The 20,033-nt window shown below is 36.5% G+C and overlaps 2 protein-coding genes and 1 long non-coding RNA gene across 8 annotated transcripts in view; 2 read left to right on the forward strand and 1 right to left on the reverse strand.

Moving 5' to 3' along the window:
- abhd4 (abhydrolase domain containing 4, N-acyl phospholipase B) overlaps positions 1-730 on the forward strand; it is a 13,538-nt gene extending 12,808 nt beyond the window's left edge. For all 3 annotated transcript variants that reach the window (XM_087239411.1, XM_087239412.1, NM_001017613.3), the window contains 1 exon segment: positions 295-730. In XM_087239411.1, the coding sequence (XP_087095537.1) occupies positions 295-384 (90 nt within the window). In that variant the 3' untranslated portion in view covers positions 385-730.
- Positions 1-20,033, forward strand: part of LOC147846532 (uncharacterized) — a 252,135-nt gene that overhangs the window by 124,639 nt on the left and 107,463 nt on the right. The gene's annotated exons all lie outside the window — the stretch shown is intronic.
- tgm1l1 (transglutaminase 1 like 1) overlaps positions 13,903-20,033 on the reverse strand; it is a 72,977-nt gene continuing 66,846 nt past the window's right edge. For 2 of the 4 annotated variants that reach the window (XR_015478975.1, XR_015478974.1), the window contains exons 12-15: positions 19,029-19,189; positions 18,566-18,702; positions 14,948-15,856; positions 13,903-14,710 (exon numbers count right to left, since the gene is read on the reverse strand). Coding sequence is in view for 2 of the 4 variants with exons in the window: in XM_087241439.1 (XP_087097565.1) it covers positions 15,709-15,856; positions 18,566-18,702; positions 19,029-19,189 (446 nt within the window). In the remaining 2 variants the exon portion in view is untranslated. Of the gene's footprint in view, positions 15,857-18,565; positions 18,703-19,028; positions 19,190-20,033 lie in introns of all 4 variants that reach the window. The other 2 variants (XM_087241439.1, XM_087241438.1) reach the window with 1 other exon arrangement.

Here is a 20,033-nt window from a genome sequence, read left to right on the forward strand (position 1 = left end):
ATTTATGTTTTAATCAGCAACATTAGCTATATTTAAGGCAAAACCTATACTAAATATACAATATATAACATGCATTCATATCGGTTCCTTAACAAACATTCATTGTACAAAAACCATACACTGAAAAGAGTCATATATAGTCTTTTAGTTTGATTAATGATAAATATTCTAAACTATGACCAAATTACAACCAAACAAAAAATAAAAAAAAATGGTGCATCTCTACAAACAAGCACATGTTTAAAATTCAGGTTGGACTTTTTTAATAATAATCAATGGCTTTTCTCTTTGCAGCTTATTGAAGATGCTTCCCATCACGTCTACGCCGACCAGCCGGAGGAGTTCAACCGAGTGGTTGAGAATATCTGTAATACGGTGGACTAAAAACTATCAGACAGGACGGGATGCATATTTGCATTTCTGTCCAGTGTTTGTGGGATCAGACTTATAGACACTTACAGACAAAGCTGTTCTCAGAGCTTGTCTCTTCATAGTTTCACTGTTTGTGGCCTTTTAAAGAGGAAAGGCAAATGATTGTACTGCAGAGTTTAATGGAAGCTGGTATATTTGTATTTCTAACCGATATTTTATCAGACGTCTTTTCAAGCATGCACTGATCAAGTCATGCAGTCAGTAAAAGAATGCATTGACAATGCTTAGACAGTCATATTGACTAAACGAAGTTTGTATTTTATAATGTGCACATCTCAATTACATTGCTGTACCTTTATGACAGTGTCTCTGCTCCTTTTTTTAATAGCTCTTAACAACAACTGTGAGAGACAGAGGCGCTAAACGTATGGAGCCAGATTAGTCTCAAAAATAATACATTTCCAAACTAGAATTTATCCACAATACAAGTCACATTCACAAAATCCAATTCATAAGTTCAAAACACTACTCGTAAATACACAACTCCAATTCGTGAGTTCAAAACACAACTCAAAAATACACAAATCCAAATAGTAAATTGAAAACATGATTCATAAATACACAAATACAATTTGTAAATTCAAAACACAATTAAAAAATAGACAAATTCAAAACACGATTCATAAAAACACAAATACAATTTGTAAATTCAAAACACAATTAAAAAATAGACAAATTCAAAACACGATTCATAAATACACAAATACAATTCGTAAATTCAAAACACAATTAAAAAATAGACAAATTCAAAACACGATTCATAAAAACACAAATACAATTCGTAAATTCAAAACACAATTAAAAAATAGACAAATTCAAAACACGATTCATAAATACACAAATACAATTTGTAAATTCAAAACACAATAAAAAAATAGACAAATACAATTCGTAAATTCAAAACACAATTAAAAAATAGACATATTCAAAACACGATTCATAAATACACAAATACAATTCGTAAATTCAAAACACAATTAAAAAATAGACAAATACAATTCGTAAATTCAAAACACAATTAAAAAATAGACAAATTCAAAACACGATTCATAAATACACAAATACAATTCGTAAATTCAAAACACAATTAAAAAATAGACAAATTCAAAACACGATTCATAAATACACAAATACAATTTGTAAATTCAAAACACAATAAAAAAATAGACAAATACAATTCGTAAATTCAAAACACAATTAAAAAATAGACATATTCAAAACACGATTCATAAATACACAAATACAATTCGTAAATTCAAAACACAATTAAAAAATAGACAAATACAATTCGTAAATTCAAAACACAATTAAAAAATAGACAAATTCAAAACACGATTCATAAATACACAAATACAATTCGTAAATTCAAAACACAATTAAAAAATAGACAAATTCAAAACACGATTCATAAATACACAAATACAATTCGTAAATTCAAAACACAATTAAAAAATAGACAAATACAATTCGTAAATTCAAAACACAATTAAAAAATAGACAAATTCAAAACACGATTCATAAATACACAAATACAATTCGTAAATTCAAAACACAATAAAAAAATAGACAAATACAATTCGTAAATTCAAAACACAATTAAAAAATAGACAAATTGAAAACACGATTCATAAATACACAAATACAATTCGTAAATTCAAAACACAATTAAAAAATAGACAAATTCAAAACACGATTCATAAATACACAAATACAATTTGTAAATTCAAAACACAATTAAAAAATAGACAAATACAATTCGTAAATTCAAAACACAATTAAAAAATAGACAAATACAATTCGTAAATTCAAAACACAATTAAAAAATAGACAAATACAATTCGTAAATTCAAAACACAATTAAAAAATAGACAAATTCAAAACACGATTCATAAATACACAAATACAATTCGTAAATTCAAAACACAATTAAAAAATAGACAAATTCAAAACACGATTCATAAATACACAAATACAATTTGTAAATTCAAAACAAGATTCATAAATTCATTCATTCATTTTCTTTTCAGCTTAGTCCCAGCTTAGAATCTGGGGTCGACACAGCGGAATGAACAGCCAACTCATCCAGCATATATTTTACGCAGTGGATGCCCTTTCAGCTGCAATCCATCTCCATCCATACACACTCTTTCACACAAATACACTACAGACAATTTAGCCTACCCAATTCTGTACCGCTTGTCTGTGGGGGAAACCCACACAAACACAGGGAGAACATGCAAACTCCACACAGAAACGCCAACTGACCTAGCCGAGGCTGAAACGAGCGACCTTCTTGCTGTTAGGTGACAGCACTACCTACTGCACCACTGTGTTTTCTCGATTTATAGATTCACAAATCCAAAAATTCCATTTAGGCCATGTCCACACGTACACGGGGTATGAACTGAGATTTTTCAGTTTTCGTTTTTTTGTTTGTTTGGCTGTTGTTGTTTTTTTGTACAATGAATGTGAATGATTATTTTATATTCAACAGAAGAATGCAATTCATACAAGTTTACAACCACTTGAGTGTGAGTAAATGGTAAGTAAATGTTCATTTTTTATCATTCTTGATGCCGAAGTGTTCACAAAATTTGTAGTTATAAGACAAAAATAATTAATAAGCTTGTTTCCCAGTACTGGGTTGCAGCTGGAAGGGCATCCGCTTTGTAAAACATGCTGGAAAAGCTGGCGGTTCATTTCACTGTGGCAACCCCTGATGAATAAAGGGAGTAAGCCGAGGGAAAATCAATGAATGAATAATAGGCTTGTATATAAGAGGGCTAAATGCAACATTTTTATTTTTAAAAAGCTTATAGAGCACACTGAAGAAAACCCAGGCTCATTCTGAAAACGTACCTCTATATACATTTCTGGAGATTGTGAAATACGTCCCAGGAGCTGCGGGTTTTTTTGCAGTTTTTCTTTTGGCGAATCCACCAGAGGCTGCTGTGTACGCTTTTTGACATCTCAAATTTCTCTCACGAGCACCATTCATGCCTGCTGTTCTCCACTAGAGGCCGCTGTCGACTGACCCACCCTCCTCCTTCCCTAAACCCAACCGACAGTTTTGAAAAAAAAAATCCAGGAAAAGTGCTCGCCTGATTTTTACCACGTTTTCAGATTTTACCACATTCTCACCGTCATTTACATGTTTATTTTATATTTTTTGGATTCTGTTTCGTCTTACCTGCTTTCTCAAATCGCTCTTAACCGGACTCAAACCTCGTCGTTGTGGTCAACTCCTCTCTGCGTCTCAAGTCCGTCAACGTATATGGCGAGCTAACTGGACAAACTGGTTACAGCAGGAAAGCCGTCCATACGGAGGTAAGTGGTCAGCTGGTAAGCACAAAAAAAAAAACGCATTACCGCCCCGTAGCATTTAGTTTAAATATGAAATGCAGCCATACGTACAGTACAAATGGCAATATAACTTGCGATCTCCAGAAATGTATACATGGCTACGTTTTCAGAATGAGCCTATGTTTATTGAATTGGCTTTATTGGAGTTGATATTAGTAGTGTCCATTGAGAAAATAATACTTAAAGAGATAGTTCACCCAAAAATGCATAATTTTTGTTCCTACTTTGGATGTCAAAGGCAATTTTTTCCCCAATTTATTTTAAAGAGCACCTATGGTAAAAAATCTACTTTTCAAGCTGTTTGGACAGATCTGTGTGTTGGTATAGTGTATAGACCGTCATATTGGGGTGATATGAACACACCCAGTCCTTTTTTTTCAATTGAACTACAAAATAAAGGGTCGGCCAATTGGAGCTGTTTTCAAATCGATCGCACCATTACGTAGGTGTGCGATTCCCCCCGCCCACCGAATTGATTGACAGCTGCGCACATTAACATGTTCCGGTAGTCGCGTGTATATGTCAACAAGACCAGGCAGACATACGCAAAGCAACCGGGAATAAAAGGTCTGTTCTGTTCGCTAGGATCAGCAATCATCATCAAAAGTGATTAAGAGTGAGTTTCACATGTTTAAAGTGTTTTAAAATTTAAAGAGTTTAAAGAGTATGTGTTTAATTAATTACAGCGTTTTACTTCAGCTTTACTTCATCAGCACAGCCGCGTGTCAGAACAATTATAAAAGAAGACGCTTCAATCCCGGTTTGTGGAAGTTAAATCAGGTTTATTTTGTACATCAGCATAACATATATCCACACAGTACTGGAGGTTAGCCTTAACTAAGCTAAGCGCGCTCTGTCTGTCTGTCTGCCTGCCTGCCTGTGTGTGTGTGTGTGTGTGTGTGTGTGCCATCTGCGGTGTGCGCGCGTGTGTGTGTGTGCGCGCGTTAACTTTGTAACGATATTGTGTGTGACTCATCAATGCAACTTCACAATACTGATTAGTAAAGGTTAGTTCTTACTGTAGTATCTCACAAACGCTACGTGAGACCTTCTTCCTTTAAGTCTGTCTGTTGTCTGACGCAGCTGAGGGAGGAGGCATGTAGAAACAGTGGGCGGGAAAGACTCGTCTTAAAGGCGCAGTACGACAAAACCACCCCCTGCTGGAAATCAGTATAAAACAGCATCTTGTAAAAGGTATAATGAAAAATCTGATGGGTATTTTGATCTGAAACTTTATATACACATTCTAGAGACGCAAAAGACTTGTATTAAATCAGAAAAAAGGGGTAACCTAGGTGCCCTTTAAATTAAACAAAGAATGAAATTCATCAACGTTTAGAACCACTTGAATGTTAATTTCAGGGTGAACTACCCCTTTAAAGGGCCATGAAACCCCCTTGTTTCAGTAGGGTATTTTCACACCTCTACTTTTGAAAAAGTCAGGAAAGTGGGCGTGTCCAGCTCTATAAAGGGGGAACTGTCAGAGGTAGAAAGAGGGAAGGTCTGTAAAAAATTTGCAAAAAAGTAGGAGTGTCGTTTTGAGCACACGCTGATTTTTACAAAAGCAAAACAAACAGACGCAGGGGAGAAAGACAGTGACTGTGTTTACGTGGACATCAGTAATCGAATTATTTGCCAAAATATTAAATGGTGGACTTTAACTGCAGTTTGGCTCTTTCATTCAGGAATTTCCTTTCATTTCATGATTTCATTTATGCCGAGATATTTGATTCATGGAATTGCTGGAAACGTATTTTTCATGCAATGTTTGATGCTAGGGATGCACCGATATGGATCTTATGGCCGTTACCGATAACAGATTTTTCTTTAGACTTGGATGCCGATAGCCGATATATATAGGCCGATAATTATAAATATTTCAAAATGTTATATTTTTACACAGCAAACTTCATAAAAGCTGAAACTCAGCTCTTTTGAATTAATAATCTATACTCAAAGCAAAAAAGCTATCATTTCAAAATTGCAAGGTGATTATATAGACCTATATTCACGATTTCACATAAATCAGCATGCAAAAAATAAATTATTTCCTTTTCTTCATAGCAAATTAACATGAAACTTGACTGTTGCATAAAAACAATAGGTTAAATAACAAAATGGGATTTAATCAACAAGCAAGTTACAAAATGCGGCGAAAATCCTAAACGACGGTAGGTTTGATTGTGGTGCTTACATTTACACTCAGAGAGCAGCTTATACAGCAGATTTTTCAGTCCATAATATTGTGGCGATATTAACATACTGTAAACTTTATTAACTTAGAAATCATTTGACTAAGGTCCGTCTTTAAACACTGAAAGAGTAATGCTGACGATACAAACTAACGTTGCCTCTGAATAAGAAGACCTCTGATCGCTCACTTACCAAATCTGTAGAGACAGGACAATCAACACCACCTGGAGCTGTATGAAGGTAAATCAGTTGCGAAACTCGAGAGCTTGCAAATGTAAATGTGAGCACTTGTGATAATAATATTTGTATGTGTAGGTTGAAATGTACACTTACAGCTCTGATGTGAACAGCTGAAATCCTCGATTTGCACACACACACAACAATCCACACACTTGTGTTTTAAATTGGAAGTTGCAGATTAATAGTTGTGTATTTGTAAAATGTCATTTACAAATACAAAATGACAGACACACGTGCACGGCAAATTTGATTGCATCTTTGCTCTACAACCATAGGTCGGCACTCACAACCTCTCAGATTCGTCAGTACAACTACAAATCTCCCGCGCTCTGACTTTTGCTACACATCTCCCACGATCTCTGCAGCAGAGCTTATTATTTAGGGTTTATTTCAACTCTTTTCTGAAGAGATTATTGTTAAAAATCATTAATTTTGCGGAAATGTACATACCAGTAAAAGAGCAGCAAAGCCAGTTTATTGGCTAGAGCCAGCCAATGAGATGGGGCGTTTCTGTTTGTCAGGACACAGGGCAGCTCACGTTGTTGGAGGCATCGAGCAATCAGAGGGTAAGTTATGATTTTTAATAATTATCTATATGTTCAATACTGTTAGCTAAGCTAAGGACTGTGCTGGGTGCTTCTCTTGTTTGTTTGTTTTTTTATATAAGAAACAGTTATGAGTTATGTAGGAGCTGCTTTCAATCATGTTATATCGTTCTAAAGATACGATTCACCCACATGAAATAAGTTGTAATAGTTTTTATAGTAAATAATATTACGTTTTTGAAACATACTAACTATAGTAAACTGTATTATACTGTATATACTGCAGTATCTACAACTTTGTTAATGAATGCAACAGCACACTGTAGTATTAACTAGCATGAACTTTAATAAATTGAAGTATATTTACACACACACACACACACACATTAATAGCAATTAAAAATAACACTAGGCGTTTCAGTTTCTCACTGATCATACCGGTTTTTGTTATAATAACCTTGGCAACACAACGCAACGTCTCTCTGCTATCTGAACACTGTAACAGGTAAAAACAGTCTTCGAAGCTATCATGCATATTAATGAAGTTGCACTGCATACAAAATAGAGCACGCTGATTGGTTTAAACAAAGTCTTACTCATGAATGAATGCAGCACACTCAGAGACATATTAAGGTACTCCCAGGTACAGATGTCCAGTCTACACACTGGAATACACGCTAAGATCTCATGCCCATGACGCAGCTTCAAAAATTCGTTTCAAACCGCAAGTACGAATTTGCTCGAAATAGGGCTGGCCGATTTTTTTGATTTTTTCGATTTTTTCGATTAATTCGAATTTATGTTTTAAGACGATTTAATTTTGAATCAAATCGAGAAATCGCGATTTTTAAAAACATAAATATATATATATATATTTAATACATTATATTCACTCTCTGTATGAAGCAGGAAGCACACCAGAAGTGCCTCTCAGCAACGCAACGCACCACGGATTTTAGAATTCTAAGCAGGTTTCTATACACACGCCGGCGCCGCCCAGCCACGATTCAGAACCCAGGTCATATTTCAGCCGCGCCACAGAGCGCCTTCTGATTAGTTTCATGTTAAATATCATGCGAATGTGCGCGTTTGGTGTGTGACAGTTTAAACTGTCATGGGCGCGCCGTGTCGTGGCGCTTCTGGTGTAACCTGCTTGACTCCCTGTTAAAACGTGAAGTCATGTAGGATTTTACTTGTTGCATTAGTCTGAGTCACGTCTGTGTGGATTGTCAAGACATTCCCTCATCAAGTCGATAAACTCGATCTCAACATGTATGAAGGACGTAAAAGCCTGCCATGTGAAAAACCTCACCGATCTTTTGGTTTGAACACGAGCAGAGGTGAGGGACTGTAGCAGTAAAAATGAAAGTACCCGCCCTCATGACGCCATTTAGCGGACCTGGTTGAAAACCAGACAGATCAGGCAGCATAATAAAGAGAGTGGAGCAAAGCGCATCAAATGATCGGTATTTAAAAGGGGGGGAAGAAAAATAGATTCAATATATTTAATATTTTAAAAATATTTTTAAAAAATATGAACTTTTTTAATATTTTATATTAGACACACATCTGGTGCTTGCATTTGCTCCTGCTACACTTCATCTATTTAAGAAAAAGGCAGCAGCAATACAACCTGTCATTTAATCAGAAGACAAAGCCAAAGCCGAGCTGACAGCCAATCTTTCCTAGACTCAGCAAAACTTGCAAAAATACCTCTGTATTTCTGCAAGTGCAATATTTACACAAAGATTTCTTATACAAATCTGCAACAATATTAAACTCGTGAATTTGTTTTACATTTATTTACACCTTGACTGATTTTTGTATGACATGGCCATTAAAAATACAATGTTCCTTAACCAGATGGTTTTTCAAGTTACTTTTAAAGAGAGTGTTACTTCAGTCATGTTGTTATGATGTTTTGAGAAGACTAGTAACACAAAAAAAAAAAAAAATCGAAATTGTGAATCGGTCAAACTTTATAAAAAAAAAGAATTTTTTTGCCAAATCTCCCAGCCCTAGCTCGAAATAACGCAAAAACAACCAATTTTCACTTTTAGGTAATATATTTGTGTCCTAATAGTGTTTTTAGCAGCGTGGGACACATATACGACTGTCAACAGCTCAAAAAATGTGTTTTGGTGTTTCGTGACCATTTAACTGACCTAAATGTATTCATTTAAACCAACAAAAGTCATTTTTACAGATTAAATCAGAAATAATTGGCAAACACAAGTTCACTGCATGTTATTCACTGTATGACTCCTGCTTTTATTAAACTGGCATGTGAAACTTCATAAAGTATGCAGCAATACATTTAAAAATAGAATATCATGACTTCACAAATCTGATTTTGTATTTATGATTGTTTTGTATTTCATCATAAAACGGTTTGAGAAAGATGTTAAAATACTGAACTTTCTGGTTTATTCATCTTACACAAAACAATTAAATTTTCAGTTTTGGGTGAACTATCCCTTTAAGGAAATAATGCAGAACAGAGTCAATGGTTCAACTTATTCTACAGTTTCCACACCCAAAGATATTGCTCAGATTATTTATTTTAAGACAGCCCCTTCCTGAATCTGTGCCTTAGTCAACCTGATACTGTAGACGCCTTCTCGTTTTTTTCAGTCTTCTGATTTTCTCACACTTCAGCCTCCCCGTAGATTAAAGTATATGGAGGAGAGAGCTTTCTCTGTCGCTGCGCCCAGGTTATGGAATGCTCTTACATGTTCTGTTAGGAATGCTCCCACATTAATCACATTCAAGAAGGTTAATAACTTTCACATGTGTATATATATATATGTATATATATATATATATATATATATATATATATATATATATATATATATATATATATATATATATATATATATATATATATATATATATATATATATATATATATATATATACACACACACACACAGACATACATACATATATATATATATATATATTAGGGATGTAACGGTATTGTAAATACCGTCATACCGCAATATTAATTTTTTTCGATATTACCGAAGTCGCATGACTCGGTAAAACTATAGGTCTCCTGAGAAAATTTGCTCAGGCGAATGAAGCGAACGGGACGTAGCTGAAACTTCATTTCCCATCAGCCCCGGCGTGGCCATAATCCTTTGCGGTCTGTTGTCGCTACAGATCCAGTAATGCGGAAATGGAGTGTGCTGCTAGTAGCGGAGATGAAAAAAAGATGGAAATGATCGAACCTAAAGCGGGTGTTGTCGCCGCGCGCGTGCTGAATAGCGGTGCTGTCGCGCGCGTTCTGATCAGCGGTGCTGTCGCGCGCGTTCTGATCAGCTGTGTTGTGGCGCGCGTATTGTAAAGCGCCGAGGGGGGGTTGAGCGCGCATATTCAAGAGAGGTGTTGTCGCGCGCCTACTGAAGGGCTGGATTGGACGGAGGGTGTGTCGCGTCGCGGGGGCACTTTTGATCGTTTTGGAAGGGCATTTTCTATCCAAGACTAAAAAGGGCATGTGCACTGCACAGGTTGAGCCCTATGTGTGCACGTGCCTGCAAGTTGGGGAATACGACTAATAAAAGTCATGGGGACTGCAGAAACACAGCACACTGTTCAGATTGATGCAGACATTGACTTGTACCGCAAAGAGACCTCTATCTCACTCATGATTTGTCTTCTCAAGTGGGGGAAAGACAATGCACAATGTTACCCCACTGCTGTCAACCTGGGCCAAGTCATATCTCTCTTGTTCCAGAAACCTCAGTACCAAATGAGAGGGTTTTTTTTTTTTCTGTTGCAGGGGACATTGTAAATGCCCAGAGATACCAGCTTTTACCAGATTATAATTATATGATAATTTTCCTTTAAACCCATCTCTATCTAAGTGAGTGAGTGATTAAATGTTGAATGTGATGAGTTTTCAACAATACTAAATTGAAACTTTATTTTTTTACATGGTTTAATATTTTTTTGTTATTAAAATTGAAGTTAGTGTTTCAAAGCTTACAGATAGATGACTAATTTGTATGTCATTGACACTTTTGGCACTTTTTTTGGAGTATTTTCAAAAGTTTTTTTTTTCCTGTAAATGATTCAATAAATACCGTACCGTGACATTCATACCGAGGTATTACCGAACCGTGAAATTCTGATACCGTTACATCCCTAATATATATATATATATATATATATATATATATATATATATATATATATATGTGTGTGTGTGTGTGTGTGTGTGTGTGTGTGTATTTATATGTACAGTTTTTAGGTTTGAAAATTATATTTGAGATGCAACTATTTTAATCTGGAATCTGAAGTCAAAATAAGACCACTGATAAAATAGCCGTTATAGTTGTCTAAATGACGTGCTTATCAATGCACATTACTGAATAAAATACTAAAGTTTTATACATTTACAAAATATCTTTTTGTACATGATCTTTACTTAATAATCTAAAGTATTTTTAGCTATACCCATTCAACATAAGAAAAGATTTTGTGGTCAAGTGGTCTGCCTGCTTTTTTTTTTTTTTTTTTTTTGTTACAGTATATTGTATTAAATTTGATTTTTATTTGCCTTACTGCAGGGCCGGAGTGGGACTGCTTTTCAGCCCTGGAGTTTCAAGCCTCAGACCGGCCCACCCCAGTTCACAACTGACTATATTAAAATAAGGACATTTCCAATTCAGTTTCTAATTACAATATCACGTCTTTTTTAAGAAAACAGCTGCTTTAGAACTTCAAATGTTCAACAACTCTAACAGTATTATATGTCTTAACAATAACAACGAAGGAAAAAAAAAAAAAAAACATAGTCAGACGAGAATCAAACCCCGATCGGCAGCGTCGTAATCTAACGTGCTAACCACTGGACCACAGCAGTTGTAGTTAAATCATGGATAATTTGCAGGCTACTTATATATAAACAGAGCAGAGCTACGGTGAAATACTGCATAAAAAGACTGGTCAATAAAAAAATAAATAAAAAAAATAAATAAATTTAAAAAGTGTGACTGCTGAGAGCAACAGATTCTGAAGCTAGGGACACCGGCCCTCGCTGCCAAAAAACGGACCGGCCCACCGGGAATTCTCCCGGCCCTCCCGATTAGCCAATCCGGGCCTGCCTTACTGTAAAAATACTGTATAATTTACATTATTAGTTTTACTGTGTTATTTCAGTCTTTTCTCCCAATGAATTGGTCCTGGAGGGTCAGTGTCCTGCAGATTTTAGCTCCAACTTGCCTCAACACCTGCATGGATGTTTCTAAAAGCCTAGTACAGGGGTGTCCAACTCTGTCCTGGAGGGCCGGTGCCCTGCAGAGTTTAGTTCCAACTTCCTTCAACACACCTGCCTGGAAGTTTCTAGTATATCTAGTAAGAGCTTGATTAGCTGGTTCAGGTGTGTCTAATTGAGGTAGGAACTAAACTTTGCAGGACACCGGCCCTCCAGGTATGAGTTTGGACACCTCTGGCCTAATAAGAGCTTGATTAGCTAGCCCAGGTGTGTCTGATTGGGGTTGGAACTAAACTTTGCAGGACATAGGCCCTCCAGGACCGAGTTTGGGCACCCCTGTACTAAAAAAAAATCACAAAAACGAGCGCACTTCTGCATTAAAGAATAAGGTCAATATAAAAGATGTGTGTTGCATCTCCCTACTTTAAATAGTTGTGTATTTCTTAACATTTTTTATTTGATTGCATCATTCACATTGATTTGTAGGATTGTTGTTCTTACAGTAAGTCTGTAGCTTTGTTTTTGCATATACTTCTTTTGTTTCAAAAAAAAAAAAAAAAGTTTTGGTTATTTTCATAACTGTTTAAACTAGTTATAGCAGGGGTGCCCAAACTTCTTCTTAAAAAGGGCCAAAAATCTAACTTGATTGAGAGCTGGGGGCTGACTATATACCAAACCATATTACAATAAATTTGCAAAGGGGATTTCCTAATTTGTTTGGTAATATTTTTAAAATAAAATTAGAAGATGTTGCTTTAAATCATATTAACTTATTACAGTACAAACACAAACAATTCCATTAGTAACAGAACAGAGTTCATTGCTGAATACATTAATCGAGTTGCTCCTGTCTTCGCCTTGATTTGCTAGCAGATGACTTGTGCATTTATTCTATCTGTCTAGTGATAACATTTACAGTTTAAAATTAATTCATTTACAACATTTAATTGATAGGCTTTTTTTTGTAGCTCAGCAATAAAACAAAGAAACAAAAGATTAAATTGGAAATGACGATCTCTGTCAAAAGCGTTCGCTCCAACCCTCTCAATCATTCTCCCTCTCTTTTCAGATGGAATGGTGGGCCATGGGTAGAGCCAGACAGAATCTGCGGATATTTTTTCCTATTTCTGCTGAGAATTTTGGTAAAGGTCTGCGGATTTCTGCAGAATTATTTTGGGAGTATCATAACTAAAACCTTAAAATATGAAATAAAAAACATATTTTTTAACTTCTATTTAATGTTTAAAATGCAAATCCAAATAGATTCACTTTATAATATATCTAGTAAAAGACAGAAAATATGGCTGTACAAACTGCATTCTACATAAATCCGATGAACATTTTCACAATAGTCAATAATATTACTGAATTAAAAAACTGGATAAATATAGATTTACACACATTTACTCAAGTAAATAAACAGAATTAATGATGGGCTAAAAATCAGTGGAATTCTGTGCGCGCAGATACCGGGTGGACGTAGCCATGGGCCAACTTTGGCCCACGGTCCCTACTTTGAGCATCTCTGGCTTAAAGAAACCAAAATCACTGCAAAAAACAATTTCTCAAAAAACTGTACAGGAAATAATGCACTCCAGAATGTTCATCAACCAATCAGAATCACTCATTCAACAGCCCCTTGTTCTATTAATAAACAAATAAACTCAACATTTCACAATATTACCCATGAGTAAAGTATCTCATGCCAATGCAGTTTGCATTGAACACACCTAATAAGCTAAGATGTTTGGTTCTCAAGAAAGATACGTTGTTCAAATGCAAACAGAAGGGAGTGTTTTACTTCATCTTTCCAAATCAAACACACACACACACACACACACACGTCTTATCTTGCTCAAGTAGGCGAAAGAAACATTCAAAAAAAAACAAATACAGAGACCAAAATAGGTTGATAATAAAATGTCACTTTAAAAACCAAAATAAAATACAAACATAAATTATACAAACATAAAATATTTGATATCCTTCATAAAATCCTAAATCTACTATTATTTATCTTCATACTGTATGTTTTCATAGTTTAGTGCACAACAATAATATTCATGTACAGTATACGTAGTAGCAAATACAAGTGAAGATACAACGGCGTATCAGGTCAATAAAACTCAATATTAAATCAGTCACATTATTTTAGTTCATCACACGCTTGTGAACATTACACATATAAGGCAGCTAAGATATTAGATGCATTGGCTACATATATATATATATAACATTCATGAAGTTATAATACTTAATACTTATACACACACCGGCCACTTTATTAGGCACACCTGTCCAACTGTTTGTTAATGCAAACTTCTAATCAGCCTATCAGATGGCAGCAACTTAATGCATTTAGGCATGAAGACATGGCCAAGACGATCTGCTACAGTTCAAACCGAGCATCAGAATGGGAAAGAAAGGTGATTTAAGGGACTTTGAACGTGGCATGGTTGTTGAAGCTTGCCGGGCTGGTCTGAGTATTTCAGAAACTGCTGATCTACTGGGATTTTCACGCACTACCATCTCCAGGGTTTACAGAGAATGGTCTGAACAAGAGAAAATATCCAGTAAGCGGCAGTTCTGTGGGCGCAAATGCCTTGTTGATTCCAGACTGGTTCCAGCTGATAAAAAGGCAACAGTAACTCAAATAACCACTCACTAAAACCGAGGTCAGCAGAAGAGCATCTCTGAACACAACACATCCAACCTTGAAGCGGATGGGCTACAGCAGCAGAAGACCACACCGGGTGCCACTCCTGTCAGCTAAGAACAGGAAACTGAGGCCTCAATAAATACACGCTCACTGGACAATAGAAGACTGGAAAAACGTTGCCTGATCTGATAAGTCTCGATTTCTGCTATGACATTCAGAGGGTAGGATCAGAATTTGGCATCAACAACATGAAACCATGGATCCATCCTGCCTTGTATTAACGGATTAGGCTGGTGGGGGTGGTTTAATGGCACACTTTGGACCCATTAGTAGAAATTGAGTATCGTGTCAACGTCACAGCCTACCTGAGTATTGTTGTTGACCATGTCCATCCCTTTATGACCACAGTGTGCCCATCTTCTGATGGCTACTTCCAGCAGGATAACGCACCATGTCAAAAAGCTCGAATCATCTCAGACTGGTTTCCTGAACATGACAATGAGTTCACTGTAGTCAAATGGCCTCCACAGTCACCAGAGATCAATCCAATAGAGCACCTTTGGGATGTGGTGGAACGGGAGAGTAGCATTATGGACCTGCAGCCGACAAATCTGCAGCTGCGTGATGCTATCATGTCAATATGGAGCAAAACCTCTGAGGAATATTTCCAGTACCTTGTTGAATCTATGCCATGAAGGATTAAGGCAGTTGAACACAAAAAGGGGTCCAACTCGGTACTAGCATGGTGAACCTAATAAAGTGGCCGGTGAATGTAGATAATACCTCTAAATGTTTTTTTTTTCAAAAGCAGGTAATACAAACAGTAAAGCAAAGCTAAATAAATAATCTGTAAATAGGTGATCTGTAAAATTAGAGAAATACAGTAGGAACAATTGGGAAAAGTGGGACATTTCCAATAAAACTATGCAAAAGGGAGGGTCCCTCCTTTAAAGATGACTAGCTTTTAAAGAAATGACCTGGTGGCTCAGTGTAAACATGGTTAATGCAGTTCTGAATACTGAATTAATGCTGTGAAGCTAGAGAGTGTGAAATCACTGGCTTTCGTGAACGATGATATCGGCCACACCGTGAACCTGCGTCAGCTGTTTACAGTCCAGAGACGCCACCAGCTTCCTCTCGCCAGCTATAGATGGGATGAAGTGCTCCGTCACCATTACTTTACCATGCTTGCCCACATCACTAAGAAAAATAGAGAAAACCGAAAGATAAATGCAATGTTCTGGAGAACAAAATGTGTTATGTAAGCATTTTAAAGGTCCTGTGAAGTGCTTTGAAATGTTTTTTATCCAATGTATGACCCAAGTTAGCAATAACTTTAAAGCCAAGATTTTCAATCAGGTTTAGATCAGGACTCTTGACTGGACATTTCATTATTTAAGCTTTCAGCTTTAAATGTCCCATGAAGTGCTTTAAAATATGAATTTTTTACTCTGACATAATCTAAACCAAAACATGAAGATAGGGTGGGACATAGTGTAGCTCCTCCCCTTTATTAATAACAGCCAACAGTGTTTTGTTATATCACAACTTTGCCAGTGAGAGTGGTTGAGCTCAAGCGCATCAAATGAGAAGCGTCTTGAAGGGGGCGGGGCATGTCGCATACTAGGGAGCATTTGATTGGTCACAATTTGATGACAAACTGAAGTATGAGGTGATCCATTTAGGCATAAGTGAAGAACTACAAGCTTTACATGTTTACTAGGGCTGTCAAAATTAGCTTGTTAACGCACGTGATTAATTTTAAATATTAAACACGTAAAAAAAAAAAAACGCAAATAACGCAGTTGCAGTTTGTTTTTTATTTGCTGTTGTGGCCGACGTGTGTTCAGGGACGGTGCGTGCTTAGATGCGACCTAGGCAGCCACAGAATAGCGAGCGAACCCCCCGGTCTTCACTTTCATCCGCTTCACCCACCCTCTCCCTCACAGTCTTCGCTTTCATCAGCAAACCGGTCATTTTCTTTTTTACTTTCGGGTTGAGGGCAGCATGATTGCCGTTTGCCTAGAGCGCCAGTTCAGGCCCTCTATGTGTTTAACGTGCATAGAAATTTGGATCAGACCAAGGACGTGCTTTTAGAAGGAAAGTTTCAGTATAAAACAATTAATATCGCATCAGCAGGCTATTCTGTGTTTCCTCCACAATTTCATGCAATTTCTGGTGTTTCATTTATATTCTTTAGGCTTTAACTGCGGTTCAGCAGTTCACTCTCACTCAGCATACTTTCACTCAGGATGTTTTAATGGAATTTGATACCGCATGGTGAGTGAAAAGAAAAACCTCCGCATTTCGGGACTCGCATGATGCTTTAAGGTAAACAAAAATCGCTGCTTACATGGTAGACTCTAGTTTTTTTTAAAGATTTATTTTTGCCCTTTATTAAGTGAATAGGACAGTATTTCAGATAGGAAGCGAAGTGGGAAAGAGTGGGGTTAGGGACGGGAAATGTCCTCGAGCCGGGATTTGAACTCGGGATGCCCTGAAGTGCTACAGCACCATATGTCGATGTGCTAACCACTAGGCTATTGCGATGACCATGGTAGACTTTTAATCAGTATCATCTTAATCATAAAAGCGGAGTCCATTGGTGTCCATGTAAATGTATTGTAGTGAAAGTGGCAGATGAAGTCGCAAGCTGTCAAAGACAGCCCTATTCTCTGCCTTTAAGCTGCTTCCATGAGCTCTCACATTTCATAAGTTTCACATTGCTATGTCAGAATCCTTGCTTGTAAAATACAGCCATAGCTTAAAACGCTTAGTTTAAGCAAATTTGATAAACGCGATCGTGCGTGTTGATGAATCTGAATGTGTGTGTGTGTGTGTGTAGTCCACTTAGAATCCAACATGGATATCATTTTTGTTTGTTACTGGCATTAATTGTTTTGAAATTCAAATGGCACTTACATGCCTGTGTTTTTATTTCTGTAATAAATATGGCATTTTGTGAATAATCATGATTAATTACAAAAAAGTGTGATTTAATTACTTTCATTTTTTTAATCCTTTGACAGCCCTAATGTTTACATCAGGTTTATATCTCCTAAACGCAAATTGTGTCACTGTTTTGGTGCGCACTAGATTATAGATATACTATATAATATAATTAACAATAATATAACAATGCTAATACTAACATCTAAAAAAACTTTATTTACATTTTATAGGACCTTTAAAACCATCAAAGACACAAGAGCAATGGCTAAATCAACCAATAAGATTGAGGGTTTTATAGTAATTGATTTTGAGCTGTGGACAAACGTTGACAGAAATGGTATTCAGAATTGGGTTGTGCAGTATTTGCTGTTTGTGTTTTCCGTCACTTTTGTTTAGATACTATGCTTAGTTAAGCCTTGAAATTATTCACACCCCAGGCAAAGAGCTTATAATTACCAAGAGGCGACACTCTAGTGTAATTTGGGAAACAGCCACTAGAGGGCGCGGCGGCCATTTTGGAATGAAAACAATAGAACAACAGCATATTATAAGTGTGTAAAATAAACTATTAAAAGTGCTGATGATATTGATAGTAAGTGTTGTATTGTCGTCTTTCAGGTTGTATCTCAGCTTTAAATCGCTTTTTAAATAAATAAATTAAAAAAAAGCAGCTGCTTGCCATCGTGGCAGTGATGAGATCCAATGGACAGCCGATCGCTTTCACTCCAAAATGGCGGAATCTGGGGCTGCTGCTGGGCGCTGCTGTTGCAATGGAACGTTCTATTGAGTGTCGCCTCTTGGTCATTCTAAGCTCTTTGGCGCAGGCAAATTTTGACCAAGTTTTTGTTCAAACGTAAATAAAAGCTGATAAATATAACAAGTCAAGTATAAATATAGTGTGTCGAGTGTAAACCAGCCTTAACTCATCCGATTGAAGACTCTTGAGTAGACTCTTACCCGACTTTGATGGGATGCAGGTCTCGGAGCCCCAGTCCTTCCACTCGGACAACCACATTACGCAGAGTGCAGGGCAGAGGATTGGTGAAGCTGATCTTGGCAGACGCCTCTTTACCCACATACGCCTCTCCGATGGGCTACAATGACAAGCAAAGCAATCAAATATTCAGCCAAAATCTTATTCTAGAAGCAAACAGAGCTCTATTTTGTTTAAAAGCAGAGCACACTGCAAAAAAACAAAACACTGGGTTCCACACAATCAATTTGTATTGGGAAGGAATTAACATGAAGGAATAAAGTTAACTTATTAGTTTTTACAAATTTAAGTTGATTGAACATGAAACATTTATGTTGTCCCCAAAAAAACCTAAAGGATTGTGTTGTTTCAGCTCAGTGTAAATAAGTCGTTTGAACAAAGAGCAAATGTCTTCTTCTTGTGTGTGTGTGTTTCTGGAAGTCTCACCTCAATCTGGAGGTCAGGTGTGCGGAGCCTAAAGGTGGTCTGGTTGGCCAGAACCTGCTGGGTCTCACTGACCCTTCCAGACAGAGTCAGCATGAGCGCAGCCTGGTCCACCAGCTGATTCTGGTACTGTGTGTAAGGCAGGGTCCAGTCGATGACCTTTTCTGAAGGACAATATAAAAGAGGGAATTTCAGCAATGGCTATAAGTTTTACACATGAAATTCCTTAGAATATACTGCATATTTAACACACACACACACACACACACACACACACACACACACACACACACACACACACACACACACACACACACACACACACGTTTGTTTTTGTGAAAAGTGGGGACATTACATAGGTTTCCATTCATTTTATACTGTCCAAACCATATATTATATTGCCCTCACCCCACCCCATCCCTAAACCCAACCATCACAGGAGACTGTGTTCAGCTTTACTCTCTGATTAAACTCCTTCTGTAGGATTTATAAGCATTTTGAGAAATGAGGACGTCACCAATGTCCTCATATTTCACCTCCTTTTTGTAATACCTGTGTCATACCCATGTCATTATACAGATTTGTGTCCTGATATGTCACAAAAACACGTACACACACACACACACACACACACACACACACACAAACACACACACACACACAGTTGAAATCAGGATTATTAAACCCCCTTTTTATTTATTTATTTTTTTTTTTTATATTTCCCAAATGATGTTTAACAGAGCAAGGAAATGTTTTACAGTATGTCTGATAATATTTTTTCTACTGAAGAAAGTCTTATTTGTTTTTATTTTGGCTAGAATAAAAGCAGTTTTAAATTTATTACGAACCATTTTAAGGACAAAATTATTAGCTCCTTTAAGATAATTTTTTTATCCGACTGTCTACAGAACAAACTATCATTATACAATAACTCGCCTAATTACCCTAACCTGCCTAGTTAACCTAATTAACCTAGTTAAGCCTTTAAATGTCACTTTAAGCTGCATA

This window comes from Danio rerio, chromosome 2 (genome assembly GCF_052040795.2).
Source record: "Danio rerio strain M-AB ecotype USA chromosome 2, GRCz13ab, whole genome shotgun sequence".
In the NCBI taxonomy this organism is placed as follows: domain Eukaryota; kingdom Metazoa; phylum Chordata; class Actinopteri; order Cypriniformes; family Danionidae; genus Danio; species Danio rerio.